Source organism: Notolepis coatsorum (assembly GCF_963971535.1).
Source record: "Notolepis coatsorum genome assembly, chromosome: 8".
In the NCBI taxonomy this organism is placed as follows: Eukaryota; Metazoa; Chordata; class Actinopteri; order Aulopiformes; family Paralepididae; genus Notolepis; species Notolepis coatsorum.
Genome location: NC_140172.1, coordinates 81,904,496 through 81,931,363, shown reverse-complemented (window position 1 = coordinate 81,931,363; position 26,868 = coordinate 81,904,496). Strand labels below are relative to the sequence as shown.

Genomic DNA, 26,868 nt, shown 5'->3' with positions numbered 1-26,868 from the left:
TGGCGCCGATGGTGGCATTCAGGGGGTAAAAAGGAAAACCCGGCGTGGCACTCAAAGTGTTAACAAGGGGGCAGAAAAGTGGCCATTTTTGTTTTCGTTTTTGAGGACTGCATACTTTTTTTGCAAACCAAAATACTATACTTTATACTTATAGCACATGCATAAGCCTGGTCTCGTTTGAAAGATAACATTCTGAAGTTACTGATACAATAAAGAAAGATCACTTTTAGTGCTAATGAAATAGAGTAACATAGGTCTGAACTTGAGTTGTAGAAAAACTTGTTACTCACGTTTTTCAGTAGTATTTGCAATATCCAAATCTAGTCTTATGTAGTACAATACATGTTAAAATTTCATAAAAATCTGTTCAGAAATTATTAGGAGCGATTTTGGTAAACTGTGGAGAAAAAGAAAAGCTCTCCAGTAAACCATTTCCTAATTTTTTTTCTCTTCCTCAAGTTTCTCAAGTTTCAAGTTTCTTTAATAGTTGTCATACAGAAGTACAGAATACTTTTATACAAAATGCTTCTTACTGTTACGCTCCAGAGACTGTGCAAGACAAGATAAGTATGAAATAAAATAACATAGTATAGCATGTAAATTAGAAGTAAAAAAATGAGGTCACAGTGTTCAGTATAGACATATGTACAATGTTCGATGCAGAGTAGACGTAACTGAGTTACCATATAATATACAATACTGTGTAGTGTACTAATACACAATACTATATAGTGCAAGGCAGAAATAGGATGAGGTGCAATTTAGGTACAGTTTACAGTAGGTGTATGAGTTGTAGTGCAAATCCTTTATCAATAAATATAAAGTGTGTTTGTGTGATCTAAAGTGTGGAGAGTGGGTGCTGCAGTGTGTTGTTTGTTTAAGTGAGTGTGTGCGTGTGGGTGTGTGTGCTGTGTGCATTTGATGGTTGTTGCATAGTGTTTATTGTTCGTTTAGCAGCCTAAACGAGCCTAAACGAAACGCTTGTGACTTTTCATAGATCCCTGATTCGCAGATCCCCATGTGGGGTATCATTGGAAAGCCACTCATTGGCTACAATCTTGTCCAATAATCTTTGAAATCGCCAAATGATTGATACAGCCTCGGGAGTCGTGTACTTTGGCACACACCTCACATATCAGCATGTAACTCGAGAACCGCTGAACGGATTTGTCGCCTGAAAGGGCAATCGACAGGCAACAAATAGGGCAAATATAGTATTAAAGAAAATGCAGACCCTAGCCGCTGTGTCGCACCAGTGGGCATACGCGCCGTTGCGTGTTAACACTTTCAGCACCAATCACGACTATAGTCGGGTTATCTCACCATGCGTTGCGCGCCAAAACCCGAGTATAGTCAGGTTTTCGATCGTTTTCATAGTTTTTTCTTTTATTCGATTTTTTTATTCTATACAGTCTCACGGACCTCGGTGTATCATTGGGACTCATTCTGAGACCCCGAGATTGCAATGCCGTCCAAATCCTGCTAGGTGGCAGTATCGCCTACCCTTTGTAACCTTATTTCACACTGTGTGTTACATTTTATATGGTCCGGGCGTAGAAATGGTACTCGGGCAAGTGAAAGGCTTCATTCGAGCCACTTGATGTCCAGCACACTTGTCCAGCACACTTGATGCATAGTTTGTCCCATTTCATGTCAGGGACCCGATGGACATCAATTGTGCTGCTATGCTCCCGCAGCTGGGGTGAAGGGATGGACAGGATGCCACTCAGTTGTCGAAATCTCTTTTTCTCCAACAGGTTACAAACCTTGAAACAATCAAACATTCAGTCAATAACCAACACATCACTACTATCGTTCTGAAAACAATTCGCTTACTCTCACATCCACTCACCAGTTCCTTCTCATGTCCCTTCTCTGCTGTCAAATTCCCTGCAACTTCCTGTTTACCTCTTTCACCGATGCCCATGTGACGTATTTAGACCAATTACAGCCTATTCCCCGCTAAGTCCCCGGATCACATGTGAATTATAAACAGCATCTCCATGCACAAGCCTTAACTAAGCATACAGCGCTTCCATACATCCGAAATGAAATAACAGTTATAATCATAGCTCACGTATTAATATTAACATAAATGCACAGTATATAAAACAATACTTAAAGGAAAACTAAAGGAAATTAGCTTATTTGCCATCTACCCTGGAGTTAGACAAGAAGATACATACCTTTTTTCTTCTCTGTGCATGCAGTAGGAGTAGGAAGACGTGCACCATTAGCCTAGCTTAGCGTCAGTCACTAGAAGTAGGTTCCTCCATTAGCCTAGTTCCCAACGTCTTCCTACTCCTACTGCATGCACAGAGAAGAAAAAGGTATGCATCTTCTTGTCTAACTCCAGGGTTCCCAAAATGTTGGAGTGTTAAGATACATACCTTTTTCTTCTCTGTGTATGCAGTAGGAGTAGGAAGACGTGCACCGTTAGCCTAGCTTAGTGTCAGTCACTGGAAGTAGGTTCCTCCATTAGCCTAGTTCCCAACTTCTTCCTACTTCTACTGCATGCACAGAGAAGAAAAAGGTATGTATCTTCTTGTCTAACTCCAGGGTAGATGGCAAATGAGCTAGTTTTCCTTTAACATTAACTTATTTACATCACACAGAACTAAAGTGCAAGGTGTCTTTCCAATGGACTAATTCAAGCCTCTTATCTCACCTAAACCTCCACCACCCCCCAGGAGATATGAGGTGACGAGAGGGAAAGGTAGTTGGCAGGGGCCGGGCAGGGGGTCGTCCACGCCGCGGGGGCCGGGCCAGTTCAACTGGCCTGTCTAGGTCCAAATGGGCAGGCTTGAGCCGGTCGACGGATACCCGCTCTGACCTTCCTCCAATGTCCAACATGAAGTTCTTAGGCCCCGCCTCCAGGACGCGAAAAGGGCGTCATAAGGGGGCTGCAGAGGGGTACGGTGGCTGTCATGGCGAATGAAGACATACCTGGCTGACTGCAGATCCCTAGGCATGTAGGACTGCGGGAGGCAGTGCTGGGAAGTTGGGACTGGGGTGAAGGCACCAGCGCCATCCCTGAGCACAGTCCGAGATGAGGTAACCGACAAGGGAGCCTCGGCATCTGGGAGGAACTCCCCCGGGACTCGCAGCGGCTGTCCGTACACCAGCTCAGCAGCCGAGGCCTGCAGGTCTTCTTTGGGGGCAGAGCGCAGGCCAAGCATGACCCAGGGAAGCCGGTCGACCCAGTTGCCGTCCGTAAGGCTGGCCTGCAGAGCAGCCTTCATAGAGCGGTGAAACCGTTCAAACAAGCCATTGCCCTGTGGATTGTAGGCTGTGGTGCGGTTGAGCTTCACTCCCAGGCCCTCGGCGACTGCAGTCCAGAGCCCGGACATAAACTGTGGGCCCCGGTCGGATGTGAGGTCAGACGGTGTGCCAAAACGGGCTACCCAGGACCCAATGAAAGCCCGGGCCACCTCGGCGGATGTGGTCGATGCCAGCGGGACCACCTCCGGCCACCTAGTGGTTCTGTCCACCATGGTGAGGAGGTGAGTGAACCTGTGGGAGGGGGGCAGGGGACCCACCAGGTCCACATTGACATGGTCAAAACGCCTCTCCGGCACGAGAAATGGTGCCAAGGGGGCTTTGGCGTTACGGTGTACCTTTTAAATTTTTATTTGAATATTTAGATTTTACAGGCGGTCCCATATGGGCCAAAAGAAAAGAAAAGTAAAGTAATGCCCTCCCTCCCTCTCTCCCTCCCCTCCCCCCACCCCTATACCAGACAAAATAATTCTAAAATACCTTAAATCATTTTGTTACAAAGGGTCAGATTAAACCGAATATATATATTTATTACTTGAGATATATTGTATAGTATTTGAATATCGTCTGATATCCTTTGTATATTCTTTGTACATATACACGGAATATCCCTTTTACCTAGTACAGACCATAATATTTCGTTCTCCTATTGGACAGCGATCCCCTAGGCGCCACGGCCATACCCCCAATGTCTAGTTCAAAGTCACCGCCAAGACATGCCTGGACATGCCCGGTTCGGCGCAAGAATACGAGACAGAAATAAGGCTGGTACTAGATTGTTCACCTAACGTATAAATACGGCGCAGGTGAATACAGCAGTATGTTACCCAATAAGTTGAAGCCTCACACCACGATACAACGTGCTGTGAAGTGGGCCCGTTTTGCCCCGAAATAGAGCCTTGAGACCGTGTGCGAATTGATAGCTGAAGTGTCAGAGTTTAACGCTGTATCGTCGAGTTCGACCTATTCTATTATTAAGTAATAGTCTATTATGTATAGTGTATCGTGCGGCTACCGTTCTACAGTGACCAGCATTACCAACGCTTCCTCGTACCGAGCTAGTGTGCTTATCCAGGCTGGGCGGCTTAACCTGGTGCCGTCATCCGAGGAGCCCTAGACGAGAACCGTGTGGATATGTACACTGGATAACCTACCCCGACGACTACAGAGCCCTTTTCGGCTGGATTATATTTGCTTTGGTCCTGTAGCTGATGGAGCGGAGAATCGTCTACACCCACAATTGTGTGGGATTTACCCTGTGAGGAGCATCGTCGAGCCCGCCTCTAGGACCCTTGAGGCCGGCTAGCTTTCCTCCATGCGGCACTGCATACCGGAGAATAGCTGTTGTTCGTCTGCGGATCAAGAGATTATTGCACTGTCTCCTGTACCTGGAGTCTCCTTATTCCTCGTTGACCCAGACTTTCGCTACCGACAAATCCTCTCCCCTGCTGGCCTACAACCGGAGGGACCCTATTAGTATCTCCAGCTGCCCTACTAGTGTACCATATATAATTCTTATGATACAGGTGGTATTAATTATCTCCTGCGTAATATGCTCATGGACTTACGCTCTTGACCTATTCATGCACATTCTTCGCCTTACAAGCGCAACTCTCAATCTTGATAAGTAAAGTAATGTAAGATAATCTTCGTGCTGCTAATAAATATTCTTCTAAACAGTATTTGTTGTGAAGCCGTGTTATTGTGGAGGTGTTCATCTCATATACCTGTGTACTGTATGGCCAGTAGTAATGTACATAAGTCAGTAGTGGTTTAATGATACCATACTTATTCAATAGTCAGGGAATTGTACCCCTCAGTTACACATTTATTAATCATTGTTTTTCCTTTTAGCGTTTAAATCACCAGACAGCAGTCACATATGCATCTCTTGTATTCTGTAGATAGAGAAAAAGAAAAGTAAGAACATAAAAGAATAACAAGCCAAGAGACTAGGAAGGCCAGTCAGATCGCCTCTGTCACATTATCCGCTTCCATACCCTCAAAGAAAGTTAGGAAAGGATCCCAAATATTGTGGAATTTTTCGGTACAACCTCTGACAGTATACCTGATCTTCTCCAGTTTAATATGATACATGACCTCTCTCATCCAGTGGCCATAGACAGGTGAACCTGGGTCCTTCCATTTGAACAGTATTAGCCTTCTGGCCAAGAGTGAACAGAAGGCCAGCATTCTAGATTCCCACCATCTAAAGTGGATGTCCATTGGGGCCACTCCGAATAATGCAATATATGGTGATGGCTCCACTTCCTTTCCAAATATCTTAGAGAAGGTGTCAAAGATGGTCTGCCAATAGGTGTGCAACTTTGGGCACGTCCAGAACTTGTGGAGCAGAGTGGCTGGAGCCTGTCTGCAGCGGTCGCATAGAGGGTCTATGTCGGGATATATTTTAGACCAATGCAGTCGGTGTACAATTTTTTATTGGATAACCGCATGTTTAAGGCAAATGGAAGAGGAGAAAATCCCCTGTATTATTTTGTCCCATGTGTCTTCTGTGATTGGTTCACCTAAGTCAGTCTCCCATCTGCCCCTGAGGAGATCTAAAGGTGTCGAGTTGCTTCTATTAAGTAGTTCATAAATTCTGCTTATAGCCTGTTTCTGGATCAGTTTACAGTTCAAGATTGAGTCTAAAAGGGAGGCAGGAGGACACACTGGGTAGCAGTCCGAGTTCGAAGTTACGAAGCTCCGGAGTTGCAAGTATAGAAGTGTGACCTAGGGATCTTGTATTTCTGTACTAGCTGTTCAAAGGAGGCAAAGTTGCCGTCTATATAGAGGTCAGACAGCGTAATCACTCCACTCCCAGCCCAACTGTCGAAGGCCTTATCCATCGTTGATGGGACAAACATGTGATTTCTTGTGATCGGAGCAGCCAGTGATAGTTCCCTGAGGGAAAAGGTTCTTCTAAATTGATTCCACACTTTTATCGAATGGATGACAACTGGGTTCGAGGTAAAGCTAGATATGGGCTGTGTGAACGGGAGCTTAGCACATAACAAGGCAGATAGGGAGGTGGATTTAACCGACGCTCTCTCCAGCACTGTCCACCAGGGGGCTGTGTCCTCGCCCTTTACCCAGTATAGTAACGATCTTATGTTTGCTGCCCAGTAGTAGTAAATAAAGTTTGGAAGCGCCATCCCACCCATTACGCGTGGTCTCTGCAGCATAGATCTTTTGATCCGGGGCGGTTTTTTGTTCCAGATAAAGGAAGATATCTGGTTGTTTATCTTGGAGAAGAATGTTTTAGTAAGAAAGACTGGAAGTCTCTGAAATACATATAGAAATTTCGGCAATACATTCATCTTTATTGTGTTGATTCTCCCACCCAGGGATAGCGACAGGGGGTCCCAACGTTCAATATCTCTCGCCAGATCAGACAGTAAAGGTTGATAGTTAGCCATATATAGGTCCTTATGTTCATGCGTGATCCATATCCCGAGGTACTTGAACTTTTTAGGGCTAATTTTAAACGGGAATGTGCTCAGAGGTATCCGATCCGCCGAGGTGCCGACGGGCATCAGCTCGCTTTTTAGAATGTTGATTTTGTATCCGGATATTTTGCCGAAGTCTGCAAGTAGGGTCATCAACCGAGGAAGACTCGTTTGGGGTTGTGATATATACAACATGTCGTCCGCGTAGAGCGAGACTTTATGCTCCGAGCCCACGCGCATGATCCCTTTGATATCGGTGTTCTGCCTCAGAGCCAGCGCAAGGGGCTCCATTGCGATCGTGAAAAGGAGTGGAGATAAAGGACATCCCTGTCTCGTACCCCTATGGAGTTCAAAGTAGGTGGATAGATTGTTGTTGGTGCGAACGGCAGCCATCGGAGACGTATATAGAATTTTAATCCAAGCTATGAGTTTAGGGCCAAACCCAAACCTCTCCAGAGCATGAAAAAGATAGTTCCACTCCACCCGATCAAACGCTTTTTCCGCATCAAGGGAGAGGACCACCTCAGGTGTTCCGGGTGGAGAGGGGCTATACAGGATATTTAGGAGGCGTCTGATATTAAAGAAAGAGTACCAATTCTTGATGAAGCCTGTTTGGTCCGGCGAGATAATCGAGGGGAGAACCCCCTCCAGACGACGGGCCAGAACCTTAGCGAGAACCTTGACATCGGCGTTAAGGAGGGAAATTGGACGGAACGAGCCACATTCCAGTGGGTTCTTTTCTTTCTTAAGGATTAAGGAGATAACCGCTTGGCGCATGGTCGGAGGAAGAGAATTTGTTGAGAATGATTAATCAAATACGGCTAGCTGCAGCGGGGACAGCTGGGTTGAGAATTTTTTGTAGAAGTCTGTAGGGTAGCCGTCTGGTCCCGGGGACTTGCCACTCTGCATAGATCTAATCGCTGACGTAATCTCCGCAACCGTAAGTTCCTCCTCCAGATCTGCGGCCCTCTCTGGGTCGACTGTCGGGACGCGGAGGGTCCTTTAGAAATCGTCTAGCATGGAGGGCCCCACTTGCGAGTCTGAGGTGTATAACGATTGGTAGAAAGTTTTAAAGCTTTTATTAATTTTAAGGTTGTCAGTGGCTTTTGAGCCCCGCTCGTCGTTGATAGTGGGGATGGACTGGTTGGCAGTTCTTTGTCGCAGCTGATGGGCAAGTATCCGTCCGGCCTTCTCCCCATGTTCATAGTACCCCTGTCGCGTTTTAGTAATGAGGTACTCAGCCTGTCGCGTTGACAGGAGGTCAAACTCAGTTCGCAACGATATACGTTTTTTCAAGTGTGTCGGTTGATGGCGAGTGGCTATGTAGTCTATCTATCTAGCTCCAAAATCTCATCCGTCAGTTGCTTAAGGCGTGCCGTGTTTATCTTCTTTTGGTTGGCGCAATATGAAATCACCTGTCCCCTTAAGTACCCCTTCAGTGATTTCCAAATGGTTAAAGAAGACATTCACAGTCTTATTAATGTCGAGAAATAATGTAATTTCCGAGGTGATGAAGTTTGTGAAGGCTTCCTCCGACAGGAGCAACGGGTTGAGTCTCCACTGGCAGTGGCCGAGCCGTGTATTCGGGATACTCATTTTCATAACTAAGGGACCATGGTCTGAGATAACTATCGCTCCGTATTCGCATTGGTTACGAGGCTGGTGAAGAACGAAGGGTTGTCCCAGTTTGGTGCGTAGATATTAGCCAGAATGACCGGAAATTAATGCAGTTTCCCCACCACTATAATATAGCGCCCTGCAGGGTCGGCCTCTACACTTGACATAGTAAATGGCGTGTTTTTATCTATCAAAATGGCTGCTCCTCTGGCCCTTGTGTGGAAGTTGGAGTGATACATCTGTCCCACCCACCCCCCCCCCCCCCTCAGTCGAGCATGGTCCGCAGTTTTTAAGTGTGTCTCCTGTAAAAACGCTATGTCTACATTGAGTTGTTTTAAATGTGTAAGTATCTTCTTACGCTTTACTGGGTGGTTGAGTGATTTAACATTCCAACTCACGAAATTGACAGAGCACCCTTCCAGCCCCATGGTATCACCCGTGTCGATCATAGTAGATGAGAGAGGCCATGCATCTGGAACCTAGAGAGAGCTCAGCACAACTGCAGGTGAAAAGCAAAACAGACGTCTGATCAATTAAGCATGTTGGATGTACAAGTCCGGTAACCCCCCCCCCCTGACACCTATAAAAAACAAGGTGCCCAAAATACCCTTCAGAAACTAATCCACACATAATGTGCTTGTGTTGGAGGTTCTCTAGAGCCAGCCGCTCAGGCCCTCGTCGAGCCCCTTAGGTAAAAGAAAATAATAAAGAGAAGAAAAAAAAAAAGTAAGAGTAAAAGTTTTTACTCAGATCTTGGTATTATATAAAGTCTTCAGCTGCCCAGTGGGATACACCCAACCAGGTAAGGTAATATAGGTGGCAACGGTAAACGGTAAGCATAACAATAATATATTAACATTAACAACCTCACATTAAGCAGGCCCCGAAATAGGGCAGAACACCTTACTCCCGAACAAGGGCAACCAACATGCCCCGTTAAACACAAAAAAGGGTGCCTGATTGGGTGATATAGAATAAATTGGAAGAGGCGTGGGAGTGTGCGTGTGTCCATGCGTCTATAAATGGGTGTGTACCTGGGCATATGCCCTTCAGTGCTCGTGCAGTTGCGTGCACGTGAACCTATGTGACATAGGTTCACGTGCACGCAACTGCACGAGCACTGAAGGGCATATGCCCAGGTACACACCCATTTATAGACGCATGGACACACGCACTATGTGTGTGTGTGCATGGATGTATCGGACACAGCCAGGGTGTAAGCGTATGGGTGTGTAAGTGTGAGTGTGTGGGTCCATGCCCCCGTATCTGTATAATGTGTAAACGTGTATGTGTGTCTACATGTGTGTCTGTGCATGCACGTAATATGCGCCTATGTGTGTGTGGTACGTCTAGAATCTCTAGATAGTGCATCCATTAGGTGTGCGAACATGTGCGCCATCGTAGGTGTGAGCGTGTGTGTACATATTTATATGTCTGTATGTGTATACACATATTGTCCTATTGGAGCCAAAATTATACACTGTTCACATCACCTGTACATCATAAGTAGAGGGTAATGAATTAGCTGGAGATTGGTGAGTCACTTAGCTTGATATATGGTATCCAGTGGCGTCCTCTCAATGCTAGGCAGATGATGCTACACATAGATGATCACACAGTAGACATTACAGTAGCCTCTATACATATATTGCCCTGTTGAAGTTAATATGATACATTGTTTACATCACCTGCATAACATAAGCAGCACGTACACACCGATACATCTCTCTTTCTATGTGGTCTGTTGATATAGGGTCAGAGATTTGCTGGGTGTTAAGTCTGTTGTATAGCTTAATAACAACCAGTGGTAAATTCTTGAAACTGAGTAGGTGGATCATTACACTAGATTGTTAATTAGCAGATTTTACAGTGGCCTTTTAGCAAGCAGTAACCCGTTGGGGACAAGATGGCACATCATTCACAACATCTGTACGGTACAGATATAACACATAAATATCCGAGTATCTCCCCTTTCTGATCGAAAAAGTTTATAGTGATGTGCAGAGCAAACAGTATCTCGAGAATCCTTTATCTTTTTTTTCTAAAGAATGCTAGCATTGTGTGTGCCAAAGGTAGCCTACCCGACCTCACCCGCTGCTGCATGCACAATGTTCTTTCTGACGTAGCTCATTGCTTCACTTGCATCGATGAACTCTTTATCTTTTCCCTTGTGTGTGATGTGAAGTCGGGCTGGAAAAAGAATGCCGTACCGGGTGTCCTTTCGACCGCGTAGTAGCTTCCTTACCTCCGTAAACGCAGCCCTGGCTTTCGCGACGCTTGTGGCATAGTCGGGGAAGATTGCAATAGTCATTCCGTTGACCTGTAATGGAGCCTGAGCGTGCGCCCAGCTCAACACCTCAACACAGTCCTGGTAGTAGTGGAGTTTAGCCACGATAGCACGAGGCTTCCCGTCTGTCCTTTTCGGCCCCAGTGTTCTGTGCGAGCGGTCTACCAGCACTTCATTATCCATTTGTAGCACGTCTTTCAGTAGTTTTGAGACCGACACAGTGGAACTCGAGCCATCCGTCTCAGCCACTCCGAGTATCCTTACATTACACCTCCTCATTCTTCCTTCCACGTCCTCACACTTTCCCCTGAGACCGGCCACCTCCGTCTTTAAGTCTTTGACTGTGGTTTGTAACGTTACCACCTCGTCTGACCACGTCGAAAGACCGTCTTCCACGTCCTTGATTGAAACCCTCATTTTGTCAACATCCTCGTGTAATGCCGCAATGCAACTTTGCATTTCCGCTTTCATCTCTTTCAGATCTTTTCTAATACCGTTGAACTCTTTGGAAAGTGCCTCTTTCAGTTCTGATATTATCGCCGCTGCGAAGTCCGACTTTTTCATGCCAGGCATCTTTGGTGATGTGGTTAGCGGCGACTTGGAACTGGTAGTCAAGGCTTTGTCGGGCCTACTGGAGGCCGGCCCGGTGTATTTGAATTTACGTAGATTTGCCGCCATCTGTCCATGAAAACATTGTCCACTGGTTTAATCAATGTTTCCTGAGTAAAATTCACCAAGTTTCGTGAAGTAGAAAGCTTATTAAATTAAAATAAAGCAGAAGCTCGACGAGAGCTCAAACAAACCGCGTGCTACTCCATTGACCACCTAACCACGCCTTGTTACGGTGTATCTTTGCACGCTGGCACGCCACGCAGGAGCCGGCCCCGGCTGCGATGTCCTTCCTGAGGCCATGCCAAGCGAATTTCGCACCGACCAGCTTAGTTGACGCCTTCACCCCCGGGTGCGACAGGCCATGGATGGCTTTGAATACCTGCCGCTGCCAGCCAGCGGGAACCATCGGACAAGGCTGACCGGTGGAAACGTCGCAGAGGAGCGTGGTGTTGGCGATACCAAACTGCACATCCTCTAACCTTAGCCCAGTGCCGGCTGTTCGGTAGGCCTGCATGTCCTTGTCAGTGGCCTGGTCGGCAGCCATGGCAGTGTAGTCCAGTCCCAAGTGGACGGCCCCTACCACCGTCCGGGAGAGGCAGTCAGGCAGTCAGCTGACATAGTAAGTTACCAAATACACACCCCGTTCCCAGAATCCCAAGTCTTAAAAGAGCCCTCACTCCGCTCCTAAAGTCTAGTGAATGTCTGCACCAATTGTGCGTGATAAGTGAGTCACCACACTACAATGATTTCACATCGATCGCAACGATCATACAGTATGTCACGTATTCCAAATCGTATGCCGTTGCTGATTATCAGAGCATCACAAAATGACCCCCCCCCCTTTGATGCCTTCATGATGAAACATAATACCTATTATAATACCTTTGATTTGGAAATAGTATCGTGTTGAGGTGAGCAATGCAAATTACTTTCGCAAAATGCACATAGCGCTCCATAACTCAGCTTACAGAAATTAGCCCGGATCACTCTGAAACTATACAATATTCACCACGGGATAACACGCAAACGTATACATGAAAAAATTAACTCTTCCTTACATGTTGGACGAGAGATAGTGACTGTCAAATGAGCCATAGTATTGTCTCCATAGCTAGAATATAGAATATAGATATAGCTCTGCAAACATTGTGACGCACCGTAAAAATGCATATTAAAGCGTGGCCCATTGACAGCAGGGATGGGGATACACGCTGGCGCTGAATGAGTTAAGAGGATAACCAGCTTCTTTCAGATATGGTGGTCTCCCACCCGGAGGTACTATAACCAGCTCCTTTCAGAGATGGTGGTCTCCCACCCGGAGGTACTATAACCAACTCCTTTCAGAGATGGTGGTCTCCCACCTGTATGTACTATAACCAGCTCCTCTCAGAGATGGCGGTCTCCCACCTGGATGTACTACAGTATAACCAGCTCCTCTCAGAGATGGTGGTCTCTAGGCCTGTCCCCGACTAAGGATCTGTATAGTCGACTTTGATTGGGCGAAATTTGCTGATAGTGGACTATACTATCGAATGCAAAAAAAAAAGCATGCATGCTCTTTGCTTTTGGAAAGAATGATACAAATAAAGCAAATTTTAAATTATAATCTTTTTATTTCTTTTTTTTGCATTCGACTAAGAGGTTGGCACCCGACTACGGCTCCTTTCGATCGATTAGTCGACTATTCGACTAGTCGAGGTCAGCCCTACTACAGAGCAATAGAGCATGTAATAGATGCCAGCATGTCTCACCACTCACTCACACTATGAGCCCAGCTGCATTCAGTTCCAGGTAAAATACTTTCTCCTCGCCGTGGTCGTCCCTGGAGTTGAGGGGGGGGGGAGGAATCCCCAAATCCCCAAAATGGCTGCCAAACAAAGTGGGATTCAGTTCCAACTGTTGTGAAGGAAGGGAGCTTTACATTCCCTTGATATTTACATGTTATACCTCGGGTATGCAAGCCTCTGACGTGAAGTGTATCCCACAATCCAATGCTCCACAAGGACACTGAATCTGTGTAGAATCAAACAATATGATGGTTAATTAATTTGAGCATATTCATTAGCATATTAATGAGTAGCCTATTGGCAACTTTCACTTTTCATACTTTAGTTTATTTAATTAAATGTAATGCCTTGTCTGTTCAGATGCTGCTAACTAAAAAAATATAATAATAATATTGCAAATATTTTAATGACCTCAAGGTTTGTTCCATTTCCACTGGTGGTGTTGCCATGTCCATCCTCCCTTGCTGAGAACCAGAAGGGTTTACTTGTTGTACGTCAGGAATGTCATGGCCAGAGCTCACTAAAGGGAATGTCATGGCCAGAGAGCTCACTAAAGGGAATGTCATGGCCAGAGAGCTCACTAAAGGGAATGTCATCACCAGAGAGCTCACTAAAGGGAATGTCATGGCCAGAGAGCTCACTAAAGGGAATGTCATCACCAGAGAGCTCACTAAAGGGAATGTCATCACCAGAGAGCTCACTAAAGGGAATGTCATCACCAGAGAGCTCACTAAAGGGAATGTCATCACCAGAGAGCCCACTAAAGGGAATATCATCACCAAAGAGCTCACTAAAGGGAATGTCATGATGACCAGAGAGAGCTCACTAAAGGGAATGTCATGGCCAGAGAGCTCACTAAAGGGAATATCATCACCAAAGAGCTCACTAAAGGGAATGTCATCACTAAAGGGCTCACTAAAGGGAATGCAGCTCCAGTCTGGATTATTTCTGAAAGATATGGGACCATTCAAGACCATGAATGCTATAATTCTAGATAACCAGGCAGTGCTTCATGTCTAGCATCGTGGCAGGCGTGGAAACTCCAAACTAGGCTCCCAAGGGGATCAATAAAGGAATATCTTATCTTATCTTATCTTGTCTTGTCTTGTCTTGTCTTGTCTTGTCTTATCGTGGGTGTTTGTTGTTGCTGTTGTCTGTCCTCAGGGAACGACCAGTCCTTTACTGTCTCACGCTGGTCTTCCGAGGGACGCCACCAACCTGCGGGAGGAGCTCCAGGGTCTGAAGAGACACATGGAGGCCAGCAGGAGGGACCTGGTGGCGGAGCAGAACGTCACAGAGGTGCTCAGAGACGCAGCTGTGGAGGTACGTTCACTGTGCATGGCCTGTGTGTATGAATGAATGAATGAATGAATGAATGAATGAATAAATGAATGAATGGCATTTTATTTCCATGTCATGTCCGACGACCCATCACCTTACGGGATTATAAGACACCAAAAACAACAATTGAACATAACAATCACTTCCCATGTTTCTACCGTGCACACCATCAGAGGCCAAAATAAATCACATGTTATTTTCTTGCGTTTATCCCAAGCTTTCTCTAAATATTCAGCAAGTGCAAAAACCCTGTGATCAAAAATCCATTTTAGTCTATATGCATCACTAAACCCCATTAACTCAAGGTTTTTACATCTGTCAAATAACATTTTACCAACTCATAGTATAGTGGACAATAAAACATAAAATGAAACTAATTCTCAATATCGATACCACAGCCTGTATGTATGTAGTACTAGAGGTAGACGGTGTACTGAAATACTCAAGTAGAAACACTGTTTACTTCAGTTACATTTGAGTATTTGAGAAAACTAAGAGTATGGTTTTAGTTACAATCTTTTTTTTTATCCACTTTTTCTCCTTATTTTCAATTTTTCTCCCATCCCAATTTCGCCTCACCAATTCTCCCTTCAATTCTCCCCTCCCCTGTCTTGAAGGCTGCTAGACTATGCCTCCCACTGGTCGGCTGCAGTGAGGACCAAGCCTTGCATCACGTGTCCCCTCCGGTACACGAGGAGGCCGCTGTTGCATCTTTTCACCTGAACAGCGCGATCTCTCAGTGGCGAGGAGTAGCACGTGGGAGGCTCACGCTGCCCCCGATACTTCCTGATTCTGCTGTACAGGCGCACCAACCGACCTGTAGGAGTCGCTGTCCACAACGTCCGATCCCCACCCGACCAGCCAAGCCGGAAGCAACGGCGAGAGCTGGGCTCGAACCCAGCATCTCCTGCGTTAGTGGCGAGCGCCTTGCCCACTGCGCCACTTACCCGACGGTTTTAGTTACATTCTAATGAAAGTCTTAAAGATCTCTTTGTACTCACTGCTCTTATGACCAGAAAAAAATACTATAAGAAATACAATACTTTAACATAGACTAAAATTACTGTAGAAGGAAAAGTACAGGCTTTTTAAAGTACTCAAAGTAACTTGACCCCTGAGGTAGGCTTTCAATGATTCCCAGATGAAAGAGTGTGACGTGGAGTCAGCCTTGTTAAAAGAAAGAAGTATCGATAGAAGAGGAAATATCACAAAAGGTTTTATCTGAAAGAAGGAGAGAGTCAGAACTCCAGGGGGATGCATTTCACAGGAAAGGGAAGGAAAAGATATATCAAGAGCGAGGGGGGCATGACTTATAACTATTGCTAGATAGTTAAAGGAATTCACGTTAGGAAGAAAGCTGGCATAACAAAATGGTTATTAACCTCTTAAGCCAGAGCGGTCCGGTACTGGATCGCAAATGACATCAGCCATAAATCCATCTCTACAGACTGTATGAATTAATGTTGCGTTTTTTTTATTTTCTTTTTACATGTAGCCAAGAGTAAAGACCCTAACCCTGTCAAAACGGCAGTTAAAGTGTATATTTTCAGCAATATGTTTGTTTACCAATAGGTTAAAGTGTTATTAGTGAAATATGAGTTTTGGAAATATATTCGGAAACAAGCGAATATCGACGTTAGGAAATGCATGCCGCCATTTTGTTTGTAGTCATATGAGGAGAGGAGACCCAGGGCTTTCGATGGGCATTGGAATAAAAAAGAAACTACACTACCCAGCTCAAGCCAGCTCCTGTCAATCATATGACTTGTGGATTTTCTTTTTTCTTTATCTTATTATTTGGGATTATCTACCACAAACCTGAACGTTATTGGCATTTCTCTACCTGTCTAGCAAAAAACGGCGTTGCAATCTGATAAAAATGGCGGAGAAATTTACATAATAAAAAAGTAACTGTACTTACAGTAGATTTCATTCACGGTTTTTGCTGCATGCCTGGTGATATTAAATCTAGATTGAACTCTGCCATTGGAAAGAGGAGATTTGGCCCGATCCATAGATGTGCGACTTGGCCATAATAAGGTAATTTATAGGCCTGATATTATATATTCTATAATAATATTTCAAATTGCATGTGTCCGGATGGCAGAATTCAGTACTGTATAATCATCTTCCCTTTATTAATTTGCTTAGATTTTTTGTACACGTGATCTCAAGAAGGTGCTGAACGAGCTCATGGTGTTATTCACCGTCAAAGATGCAAAGAAAAATCATAATTTATATTCTCCTTTGTTTCATCACAATTTACTCAAGCCTAGTAACAGACACAATATTTCTGACACTGGGAATACATTCCCTCAGATCCATAGATGTCCCTAGATACCAAGAACATGCAAACGGACCTTGTAGAAGTGGAGCAATCTTCCATTTAATTAGGTATGTATTTTTAGGCGGATTTTCAGAAAATAGGGCTAGGGCTTAAGAGGTTAATATGGGAGTAAGAACAGTGTCCATGTGAAAAGAAAGAACCTCCTTCACGTTCTTGCTTCTGTCACGTCCGTGCTTCTGTCCACAACGGGTGGAATCGAAACACGGAGATCTCCGTGGTCGGGCGCCATTGTGTCAAGCCCTGCTTACATACAATAAATGCATGTCAGTCTGAAGAAGTCTGTCACCAAAATTACATTTATTTTTTTTATGACTGAATGTTTGTATATTTCTTTACAATTAATACTTACATTTATGTATTTTTTACAAATGTGTGTTATGCGTAAAAAACATATTGTGGTGTTAATATGCATTTGTCTTAACATGTTATTAATTAACTTTGACAGCCCTAGTCCTAATACATCATAGTACAAATTTCCCATTGATGACTTATCCTACAAGGTTTCATTCTAATGGTCTCTCGCCAGGCTTCCACTGATGCAACCGGTGTCCACAACAAGGCCAAGCAGACCAGAGGAGCAGTGGGAGAGACTCTCCGGAACATCAACCATCTCCTGAGTGTGATTGGTAAGCAGCTTCACCACCTTCATCCCAACAATCTCCTGAGTGTGATTGGTACACAGCTTCACCACCTTCATCACACCAACAATCTCCTGAGTGTGATTGGTACACAGCTTCACCACCTTCATCACACCAACAATCTCCTGAGTGTGATTGGTAAGCAGCTTCACCACACCAACAATCTCCTGAGTGTGATTGGTACACAGCTTCACCACCTGCATCACACCAACAATCTCCTGAGTGTGATTGGTAAGCAGCTTCACCACCTTCATCACACCAACAATCTCCTGAGTGTGATTGGTACACAGCTTCACCACCTTCATCACACCAACAATCTCCTGAGTGTGATTGGTAAGCAGCTTCACCACACCAACAATCTCCTGAGTGTGATTGGTATACAGCTTCACCATCTGCATCACACCAACAATCTCCCGAGTGTGATTGGTAAGCAGCTTCACCACCTTCATCACACCAACAATCTCCTGAGTGTGATTGGTACACAGCATCACCACCTTCATCACACCAACAATCTCCTGAGTGTGATTGGTACACAGCTTCACCACCTTCATCACACCAACAATCTCCTGAGTGTGATTGGTACGTAGCTTCACCACCTTCATCACATAAACAATCTCCTGAGTGTGATTGGTACGCAGCTTCATCTCCTTCATCACACCAACAATCTCCTGAGTGTGATTGGTACACAGCTTCACCACCTTCATCACACCAACAATCTCCTGAGTGTGATTGGTACACAGCTTCACCACCTTCATCACACCAACAATCTCCTGAGTGTGATTGGTACACAGCTTCACCACCTTCATCACACCAACAATCTCCTGAGTGTGATTGGTAAGCAGCTTCACCACACCAACAATCTCCTGAGTGTGATTGGTACACAGCTTCACCACCTGCATCACACCAACAATCTCCTGAGTGTGATTGGTAAGCAGCTTCACCACCTTCATCACACCAACAATCTCCTGAGTGTGATTGGTACACAGCTTCACCACCTTCATCACACCAACAATCTCCTGAGTGTGATTGGTACACAGCTTCACCACCTTCATCACACCAACAATCTCCTGAGTGTGATTGGTAAGCAGCTTCACCACACCAACAATCTCCTGAGTGTGATTGGTATACAGCTTCACCACCTGCATCACACCAACAATCTCCTGAGTGTGATTGGTAAGCAGCTTCACCACCTTCATCACACCAACAATCTCCTGAGTGTGATTGGTACACAGCATCACCACCTTCATCACACCAACAATCTCCTGAGTGTGATTGGTACACAGCTTCACCACCTTCATCACACCAACAATCTCCTGAGTGTGATTGGTACGTAGCTTCACCACCTTCATCACATAAACAATCTCCTGAGTGTGATTGGTACGCAGCTTCATCTCCTTCATCACACCAACAATCTCCTGAGTGTGATTGGTACACAGCTTCACCACCTTCATCACACCAACAATCTCCTGAGTGTGATTGGTAAGCAGCTTCACCACACCAACAATCTCCTGAGTGTGATTGGTATACAGCTTCACCACCTGCATCACACCAACAATCTCCTGAGTGTGATTGGTAAGCAGCTTCACCACCTTCATCACACCAACAATCTCCTGAGTGTGATTGGTACACAGCATCACCACCTTCATCACACCAACAATCTCCTGAGTGTGATTGGTACACAGCTTCACCACCTTCATCACACCAACAATCTCCTGAGTGTGATTGGTACGTAGCTTCACCACCTTCATCACATAAACAATCTCCTGAGTGTGATTGGTACGCAGCTTCATCTCCTTCATGACATAAACAATCTCTTGAGTTCACTAACACGTATGCTATATCTTTTCAAACCTTGCAAAATGTTCACTGACACAAGATGCATTGTACCTAATATGTAAAAGAAAAAAAATATATATAATACACACAAGTAGGTCTACATATTTTTTTTTATCCACTTTTTTCTCCCATTTTCTATATTTTTCTCCCATCCCAATTTCGTATCATCCAATTCAACCCTCCCCTGTCACGAACGCTGTTTCTTGCCTCCCACAAGCCGGCTGCAATGTGGACTAAGTCATACATAGCACAAGTCCCCTCCGGTACTTGAGGTAACAGCAGTCGCATCTTTTCACCTGCGCAGCTCGATCTCTCAGTGGCGAGGAGTAACGTGTGGGAGGCTCACGCTTCCCCCGACACTTCCTGATTCTACTGCGCAGGCGCACCAACCGACCTGTAGGAGTCGCTGTCCACAACGCCCGATCCCCACCCTTCAGTTTCCCTCCCCGTAATACGGCCAATGTGTATTACTGCGGACGACCAGCTAAACTGAAAACAATGTGGAGAGCTGGATTCTAACACGCGAACCCAGCGTCTCCACATTGGTGGCGAGTGCCTTGCCCACTACACCACCTAGCCGCCACAAGTAGGTCTATATATAAAGGAAGCACAGAGCTAAGAACGTTAGCTAAGCTAGCTTGCTCTCTCAGTCCGTCTAACAAACACACACACACACACACACGGTGCTTGCACTAACGTTAGACTGTCTTGGCGCACACACACGGAAGAGTACCGTAATACACAAACGGATAAATGAACGAGGTCCTACTGCTAATTAACTAATTACGACGTACTGTATGTACTTACTGATTCTATGCTTTCTTTCGGTCTCAAAGACTTACAGGCTAGTTCCCTTCTTCTTTAGCAACAGCCAGGAAATCACGTAAGCATAAAGTCCCTCGTCTTTGCAAAAATCCAAAAACGAACTTGGTCCATTGCTGGTGAAGCACAAATCCTCTGGGAAATATGTGTATGAAAGAGGCTTATATGCAGCTAGAGCCTTCCTGCCGGGACTCATCCAATGCAGCGCTGTTTTAGACTAAAGGGCTGCGGTGTTGAAGGAAAGGGTGAACCTCCCAACCACAGAGCCAATCAGATCACAATCAGCTCCACCAGCACCCAGTTACGTCACTGAGCGAGTCAAATCAGAATGCACTGGAGAAGGAAATTGTATGAACTGAATGAGAGCAATCCGCCAATATGGTATTTAGAGACACAGACCCATTGATACTAACCCCTATTACTATAAAAGAATGCTAAACACTGAAAAAAGCCATTTATAATGCATGTCCCCTTTAAGTAATTTTGAGACATTCACCAAGTCAAGAGTGCTGCAGACCTGTCATCCTGAGATACACACAACAGTCCTGCTGCTCAAACACGCTTTTATGAAGGGTGCAAGTCAATAAGTTATGTGCCTTGCCAAACACTGCTGCCTCACTGCAAGAAGGTCCTGGGTTCACAGTGGTTAGTACTGCTGCCTCACAGCAAGAAGGTCCTGTGTTCACAGTGGTTAGTACTGCTGCCTCACAGCAAGAAGGTCCTGGGTTCACAGTGGTTAGTACTGCTGCCTCACAACAAGAAGGTCCTGGGTTCACAGTGGTTAGTACTGCTGCCTCACAGCAAGAAGGTCCTGGGTTCACAGTGGTTAGTACTACTGTTGCCTCACAGCAAGAAGGTCCTGGGTTCACAGTGGTTAGTACTGTTGCCTCACAACAAGAAGGTCCTGGGTTCACAGTGGTTAGTACTGCTGCCTCACAGCAAGGTCATGTGTTCACAGTGGTTAGTACTGTTGCCTCACAGCAAGAAGGTCCTGGGTTCACAGTGGTTAGTACTGCTGCCTCACAACAAGAAGGTCCTGGGTTCACAGTGGTTAGTACTGTTGCCTCACAGCAAGAAGGTCCTGGGTTCACAGTGGTTAGTACTGTTGCCTCACAACAAGAAGGTCCTGTGTTCACAGTGGTTAGTACTGCTGCCTCACAGCAAGAAGGTCCTGGGTTCACAGTGGTTAGTACTGCTGCCTCACAGCAAGAAGGTCCTGGGTTTACAGTGGTTAGTACTGCTGCCTCACAGCAAGGTCATGTGTTCACAGTGGTTAGTACTGTTTCCTCACAGCTAGAAGTCCATGGGTTCACAGTGGTTAGTACTGCTGCCTCACAACAAGAAGGTCCTGGGTTCACAGTGGTTAGTACTGTTACCTCACAGCTAGAAGGTCCTGTGTTCACAGTAGTTAGTACGGTTTCCTCACAGCTAGAAGGTCCTGTGTTCACAGTGGTTAGTACTATTGCCTCACAGCTAGAAGGTCCTGGGTTCACAGTGGTTAGTACTGTTGCCTCACAGCTAGAAGGTCATGGATTCAAGCCCCCGTGGGAGGCTGTGTGGAGTTTGCATGTTCTCCCCATGTTTGCGTGGGTTTCCTCTGGGTATTCCAGTGTCCTCCCACACCACTAAAGGTACATACAGTACTCCTGCCATTGTCCTTGACCAATGCTCTGGTAATACAACTGCAGTTGGTCCTCAGGCGCTGGACTGATGTGATTGCCCAACTAGTTAGGAAGGATTAAATGCAGCGGGTATTATGTAAAATATACTTGACAATAGAGATATTCTACTTCTACTAGCAACGAGCCGGAATCAGGATATGAATTCAGGAAAGCATGGATAATGAGATGGACACATATTTTTTATTACAAAATATGATCGTTATTATCTGTGAAAAATACATTTGAATGTTATGAGCTCCATTGGTGCAGTGCGCTCTGCGTAGGAACCACCATGTGTTCTCCATCAAAAACTACATGTAGGACTGCGTGAAAAACTACCTGTAGGACTGCGTGAAAAACGACCTGTAGGACTGCGTGAACTACCTGTAGGACTGCGTGAACAACTACCTGTAGGACTGCGTGAACAACTACCTGTAGGACTGCCTTGTCTCTTCATTTGGACCCAGAGAAATATTGGTAATAATTTTTGGAAAGTGCATCAGAAGAGAGAAAGAAAATAGCCTATTTGGAGTTTTCTCTCCTATCTCGGCTGCTCCGTGATGAATAGCAGGACTGCTGCTCAGCTAACCTGAATAAGGGAATCTAAGTGTGGTACCCTTGACTGGGATTTCATAATCAATATGTCTGTAAATAGAAAATATATGCAAATGCCTTGTATACTTTTAGCAGCAGAGTGGTTTGCAGTGCTAAATAAGGAACCATTCTAGAGACAGTTGCATCAGATAACAGCAGAACAAAGGAACTGAAAAGTCACACCCAACTGTTAGGAACAGTCATTTCAACCCCCACTAACAGATGTACTCAACACTAGCAGATTTCAGCAGCGATAGCAGAGACCAGATAACTGGCTCTGATAGTATGTTAGACTGGAACTAATTCAAACAATATCATATTAAAAGGTAACTGACTTATTAGATAAAATAATATTTGAATGTCATTTAGAATGTCACCTGATTATGAAAGTAATAGTGTTATTTCACTCTTGTTGTAAACCATGTATAGAAAATAAGTCTCAATTACAAAGGTTTAGTCTGGTAAAATACACGTATCAAGTTATTCTTAATCACTGTTTGGTATCAAAATGTAAGCAAAAGAGTAAAACTGTGATAATACTGGAAGAGTGTAATTCATATACACTGGAAATACTTTGTAAATGTTTATTGGGATATGCCTCTGTAGAAGAATGCCATAGCAGCAAAGGAGGGGGCAGCAGGCCAGACCCCCCCCCCCTCTGTTGCTGCAGGCCAGCCCACACGACAGATCTTGGGACAGACAGCCCCAGAAGACAGCCAATTGGAACAGAACTCCATATATAGAATCAAGAAACCTGATTGGACCAACGTAATATTAGAATGTGCTATTATTGGTTGATGCCAGAGTATAAAAAACCAGAACGCATTGTTAGAAGGTAGGCCAGACAGATACCCCCCCCCACCCCAGGTGGTTCTGCGCCTCCACCACTCCAGAGACTGTGCGGTTGCCATGACGTAAGTAAACCATAGATGTTTAGTTTAAAGGTAAGGTCCCTAGTTGGGACCAGGTTTAACTATGTGATGGCAAAGGTATAGTCTATTTCATTGATGTAACAGGACTATTGTTATATGTACAGACTTGTATGATGTGAGAAAGCCACTGTGAATGGGCTCTAATGATACACACCTCAACAATCCTTTGTACAGCCTGTTTGATACTATGAAATAATCCCTGTATGTAAACAACCCTTTATTCACTTTGAGCCCCGCGGCAATAAATCATTTGAGTTGAACTATAGAACTCTTGTCGTCTAACTGCACGTTTTATTCTCTACTGGCTATTTTGGAGTCAGATGAGGACCACCACTATCATTCTTCCCTCTAGTTAGCAACCTAAAGGCACTGTGATTAATCTAATGTATTGACTTAGAATACACGACATAAGCTAAGGGTTGAATAGCACTTCAACAACTCCGACACATTGAACTATTGACTTTGGACTTATTGATGTTTCCTTCTTCTTGGTCGGCAGGTCAGCCAGGCAGTATAGACGAAGATCGCCTGGCAGAATTGGAGACCTCCCTGGCCAATGCTCACAGCGAGATCAACCAGCAGCTCCGGCCGCGCCTGCGTGACCTGGACGACAAGGAGACGACCCAGAAGGCCCTGTTGACCAACCTCCACCTGGACATCGAAAACATCATCAGGGACATCTCCAACCTCGAGGACATCCGCAAGACCATTCCCCGTGGCTGTTTCACTACAGAACCTAAGGAGAGACCATAGAAACTCAGTCTCTCGAAAAAGGATCACTCCCCCACCATTTTTTTTTATCCACTTTTTCTCCTTATTTTCTATTTTTCTCCCATCCCAATTTCGTGTATCCAATTCTCCCCTCCCCTGTCTTGAACGTTGCTCGACTATGCCCCCCACTGGTCGGTTGTAGAGAGGCCTTGCATCACGTGTTCCCTCCGGCACACGAGGAGGCAGCCTGTCACATCTGTTCGCCTGCCAGCGTGGACTCTCATTGGCGAGGTGTAACGCATGGGAGGCTCACACTACCCTCGCCACTTCCTGTCTCTGCTGTGCAGGCGTCTCCCAACCGACCTGTAGGGGTCGCTGTCCACAACGTCCAATCCCCACCCATCGACTTCCACCCGCTGACTCTGCCAAATGAGCCAGTACGACGGCCGGTCCAAGCCGAAGGCAATGCTGAGACTGGGATTCGATACCGGAGTCTCTTGCATTGGTGACGAGCGCAATCTCCGCTACGCCACCAAGCAGCCCACTCCCCCACCATCTTGATAACACGGACTAACAAGACTAACACGTCCTGACCCCTATGTATTTGAATGGGGAGTCATCCAGGATCTAGGAATCTGTCATAAATATCATTGTTTTTCTTTCATATCTGAAGTCATTGGTAAACACAGAATGGTTCATTTGGTCAAAAAGGCCAATATAAAACCAGGGGTACCCGGGATCTTAAGAAGCTTGAAACTAAGTTTTGTTGTGGAAAACTCTGTCAGAATTTTTTATCAAATCAGGGGTGCTTTGAGCCTACCAGATGTTTCTATCCATGCACCAATCTGTTTTAATCACACTTTTTCGGCTCCATGGACAGACGGGGGTTACCTTGCCTGGAGTGGGAAGGGGCTAGCTTCCATTAAGGACTTATACATAGACGGTCACTTTGCATCCTTCGATCTACTAAAGAGGAAGTTTGAGTTGCCCGGCACCAACTAGTCAGAAATTATGTTAGATCCAAAGTTCAGGCTTTCGAAGGGCTCCCAATTGAACATTCTTTCTTTGATATATTGCTGAGCCCTCCCCACTCCAAGCACCTCATCTCTAGGTTTGTGTGTCTGTTTGCAGTGGCGTCGCGTGGGTAAAATAACAGGGGAAGCCAAAAAAAACGATTAAAAAAAAAATTATTAAATATTTTTATTAATTTTTATTTTTTTTAAGTCAAGCAGTCACCATGTACACTACAGTATGGCTCGGCGGCCAGTCAAACTTTCTTTTTATTTATTTAACAGATTGCAGAATGGGTACAATACAGTACGGCTCAATACACACAATTGTATAAGAGGATGCAGACCAGGGCCCCGTTCCCCGTACCTGGCTAACTGAGTTAGCCGGATAATTTTCAGCATAGCTTGACTTAAGCCAGACCTTTCCATTCCCCGACGCTCGATTGTCTAAATCACTATGACAACAGATCAAAAAGTTTGAACCTGGTCGAGGGCAGGGTTAAGTTCAGTTAGCTGGATGAACTATGGCGACACCCCCGCAAAGAAATCCCAGCTCCCTTCCTGAAATATTTCTCACAGTCTAGATCCCATTATGCCATTCTGAATTATGTTTTTGTGCTTCGTTTGAAATGTAAGATAATAGGTCTGCAGTAACGCTGATAATAAATCATATTCAGCCTATGAATTTACTTTGTCCTATATAATGCACGTCATATTTATACGGATACGGCGCTCGCGAGTCGCGACACACACAGTTATTTTAATAACGGACTAAACGGATCATTGCAAATGTGAATCCCGCTGGGATATTTTTAATGAATGAAACCTATCGGGTGTTTGGCTCTGATTAGTTTAATATTCTTCGCTGTGTATTTGCTTAACGGAGCACCCGGATGCGTTTCATTCAAGCTGAATCGTCTATGCGCGGATTGTGGATATGAATTATGAGGAATCTGAATCTGTGGAGTATTTAATTGTATCACTGTGACAGTGTCACACGTTATTGTGATATTGTAACTGGGATTAAAATATATGAGGAGATGCGCTGTTTGATGGATTTGATGACGTGACGTGACTTGATAAATTGAATGAGCCTTTGACGTTTTTGATGAATGAATTTGAGAAAATGCATTTATCTTTTCAAGCACTGTTATCTGATGATGAACATGAGGTGTCACTGGTATAAACCAAATGGTAATCAATTCAATGCATGTATGGATTAGGTCCGAAACAGATTAAAACCTGATTAAAAAACCTGAAAGAGGCTGCTGGGAAACAAGATGGCTGCCTGAACTAAGAGCTCTAAACTGTCTCAGTGATTAAATTTGCAATTCTTACCTCCACTCAAGGACAATTTCAATCATTTTGTTTCAACTTAAATTAAGTAAAGGCTTTTGATAAAACGTGGTGATTTGCAAGATGGCAACAACAAGGAAACAAACCAGATGTCGACGACCAAACAATTGAAACAGACAATGACCCCACTCTGGTCGAAAATATGTCAGAGTTAAAATCTCAACGCATTGCAATATTGGGCCGATTAGACGGTATCGATACTCGTCTGGAAAAGGTGACAAACCAAGTATCGGCGATTAAAGAAGGACTGACTAAAACAAACAAAGCAGTCGACAAACACAAGCAGCGCCTGGATGAAGCAGAAGAGAGGATTTCTACATTAGAAGACACCCTGCAAACAACCAAGCGAGAGTTACACCGAGCCGAAAAGACATTAAAAACAATGGAGATGAAAACGGATGAATTAGAAAACAGAGGGAGGAGGAAAAATCTGGTTTTGCTGGGGCTTCCAGAGAAATCGGAGGGTGACCAAACTCTACCTGAGTACATACAGCACAAACTACCCAACTGGCTCAAGCTTTCATTGGAAAAAACACTCGACCTGGAACAAGTGTTTCGCCCAGCGCGACCACAATCACAACCACACGCT

General features: G+C 44.9%; 1 protein-coding gene across 3 annotated transcripts in view; it reads left to right on the top strand.

The window, feature by feature from the left end:
• lamc2 (laminin, gamma 2) overlaps window positions 1–25,602 on the top strand; it is a 130,088-nt gene extending 104,486 nt beyond the window's left edge. For all 3 annotated transcript variants that reach the window (XM_084320823.1, XM_084320824.1, XM_084320822.1), the window contains exons 20-22: window positions 14,196–14,354; window positions 17,246–17,345; window positions 23,702–25,602. In XM_084320823.1, coding sequence (XP_084176949.1) covers window positions 14,196–14,354; window positions 17,246–17,345; window positions 23,702–23,955 — 513 coding nt within the window. In that variant the 3' untranslated portion in view covers window positions 23,956–25,602. The remainder of the gene's footprint in view (window positions 1–14,195; window positions 14,355–17,245; window positions 17,346–23,701) is intronic.
• The last annotated feature ends 1,266 nt before the right edge of the window (window positions 25,603–26,868 follow it).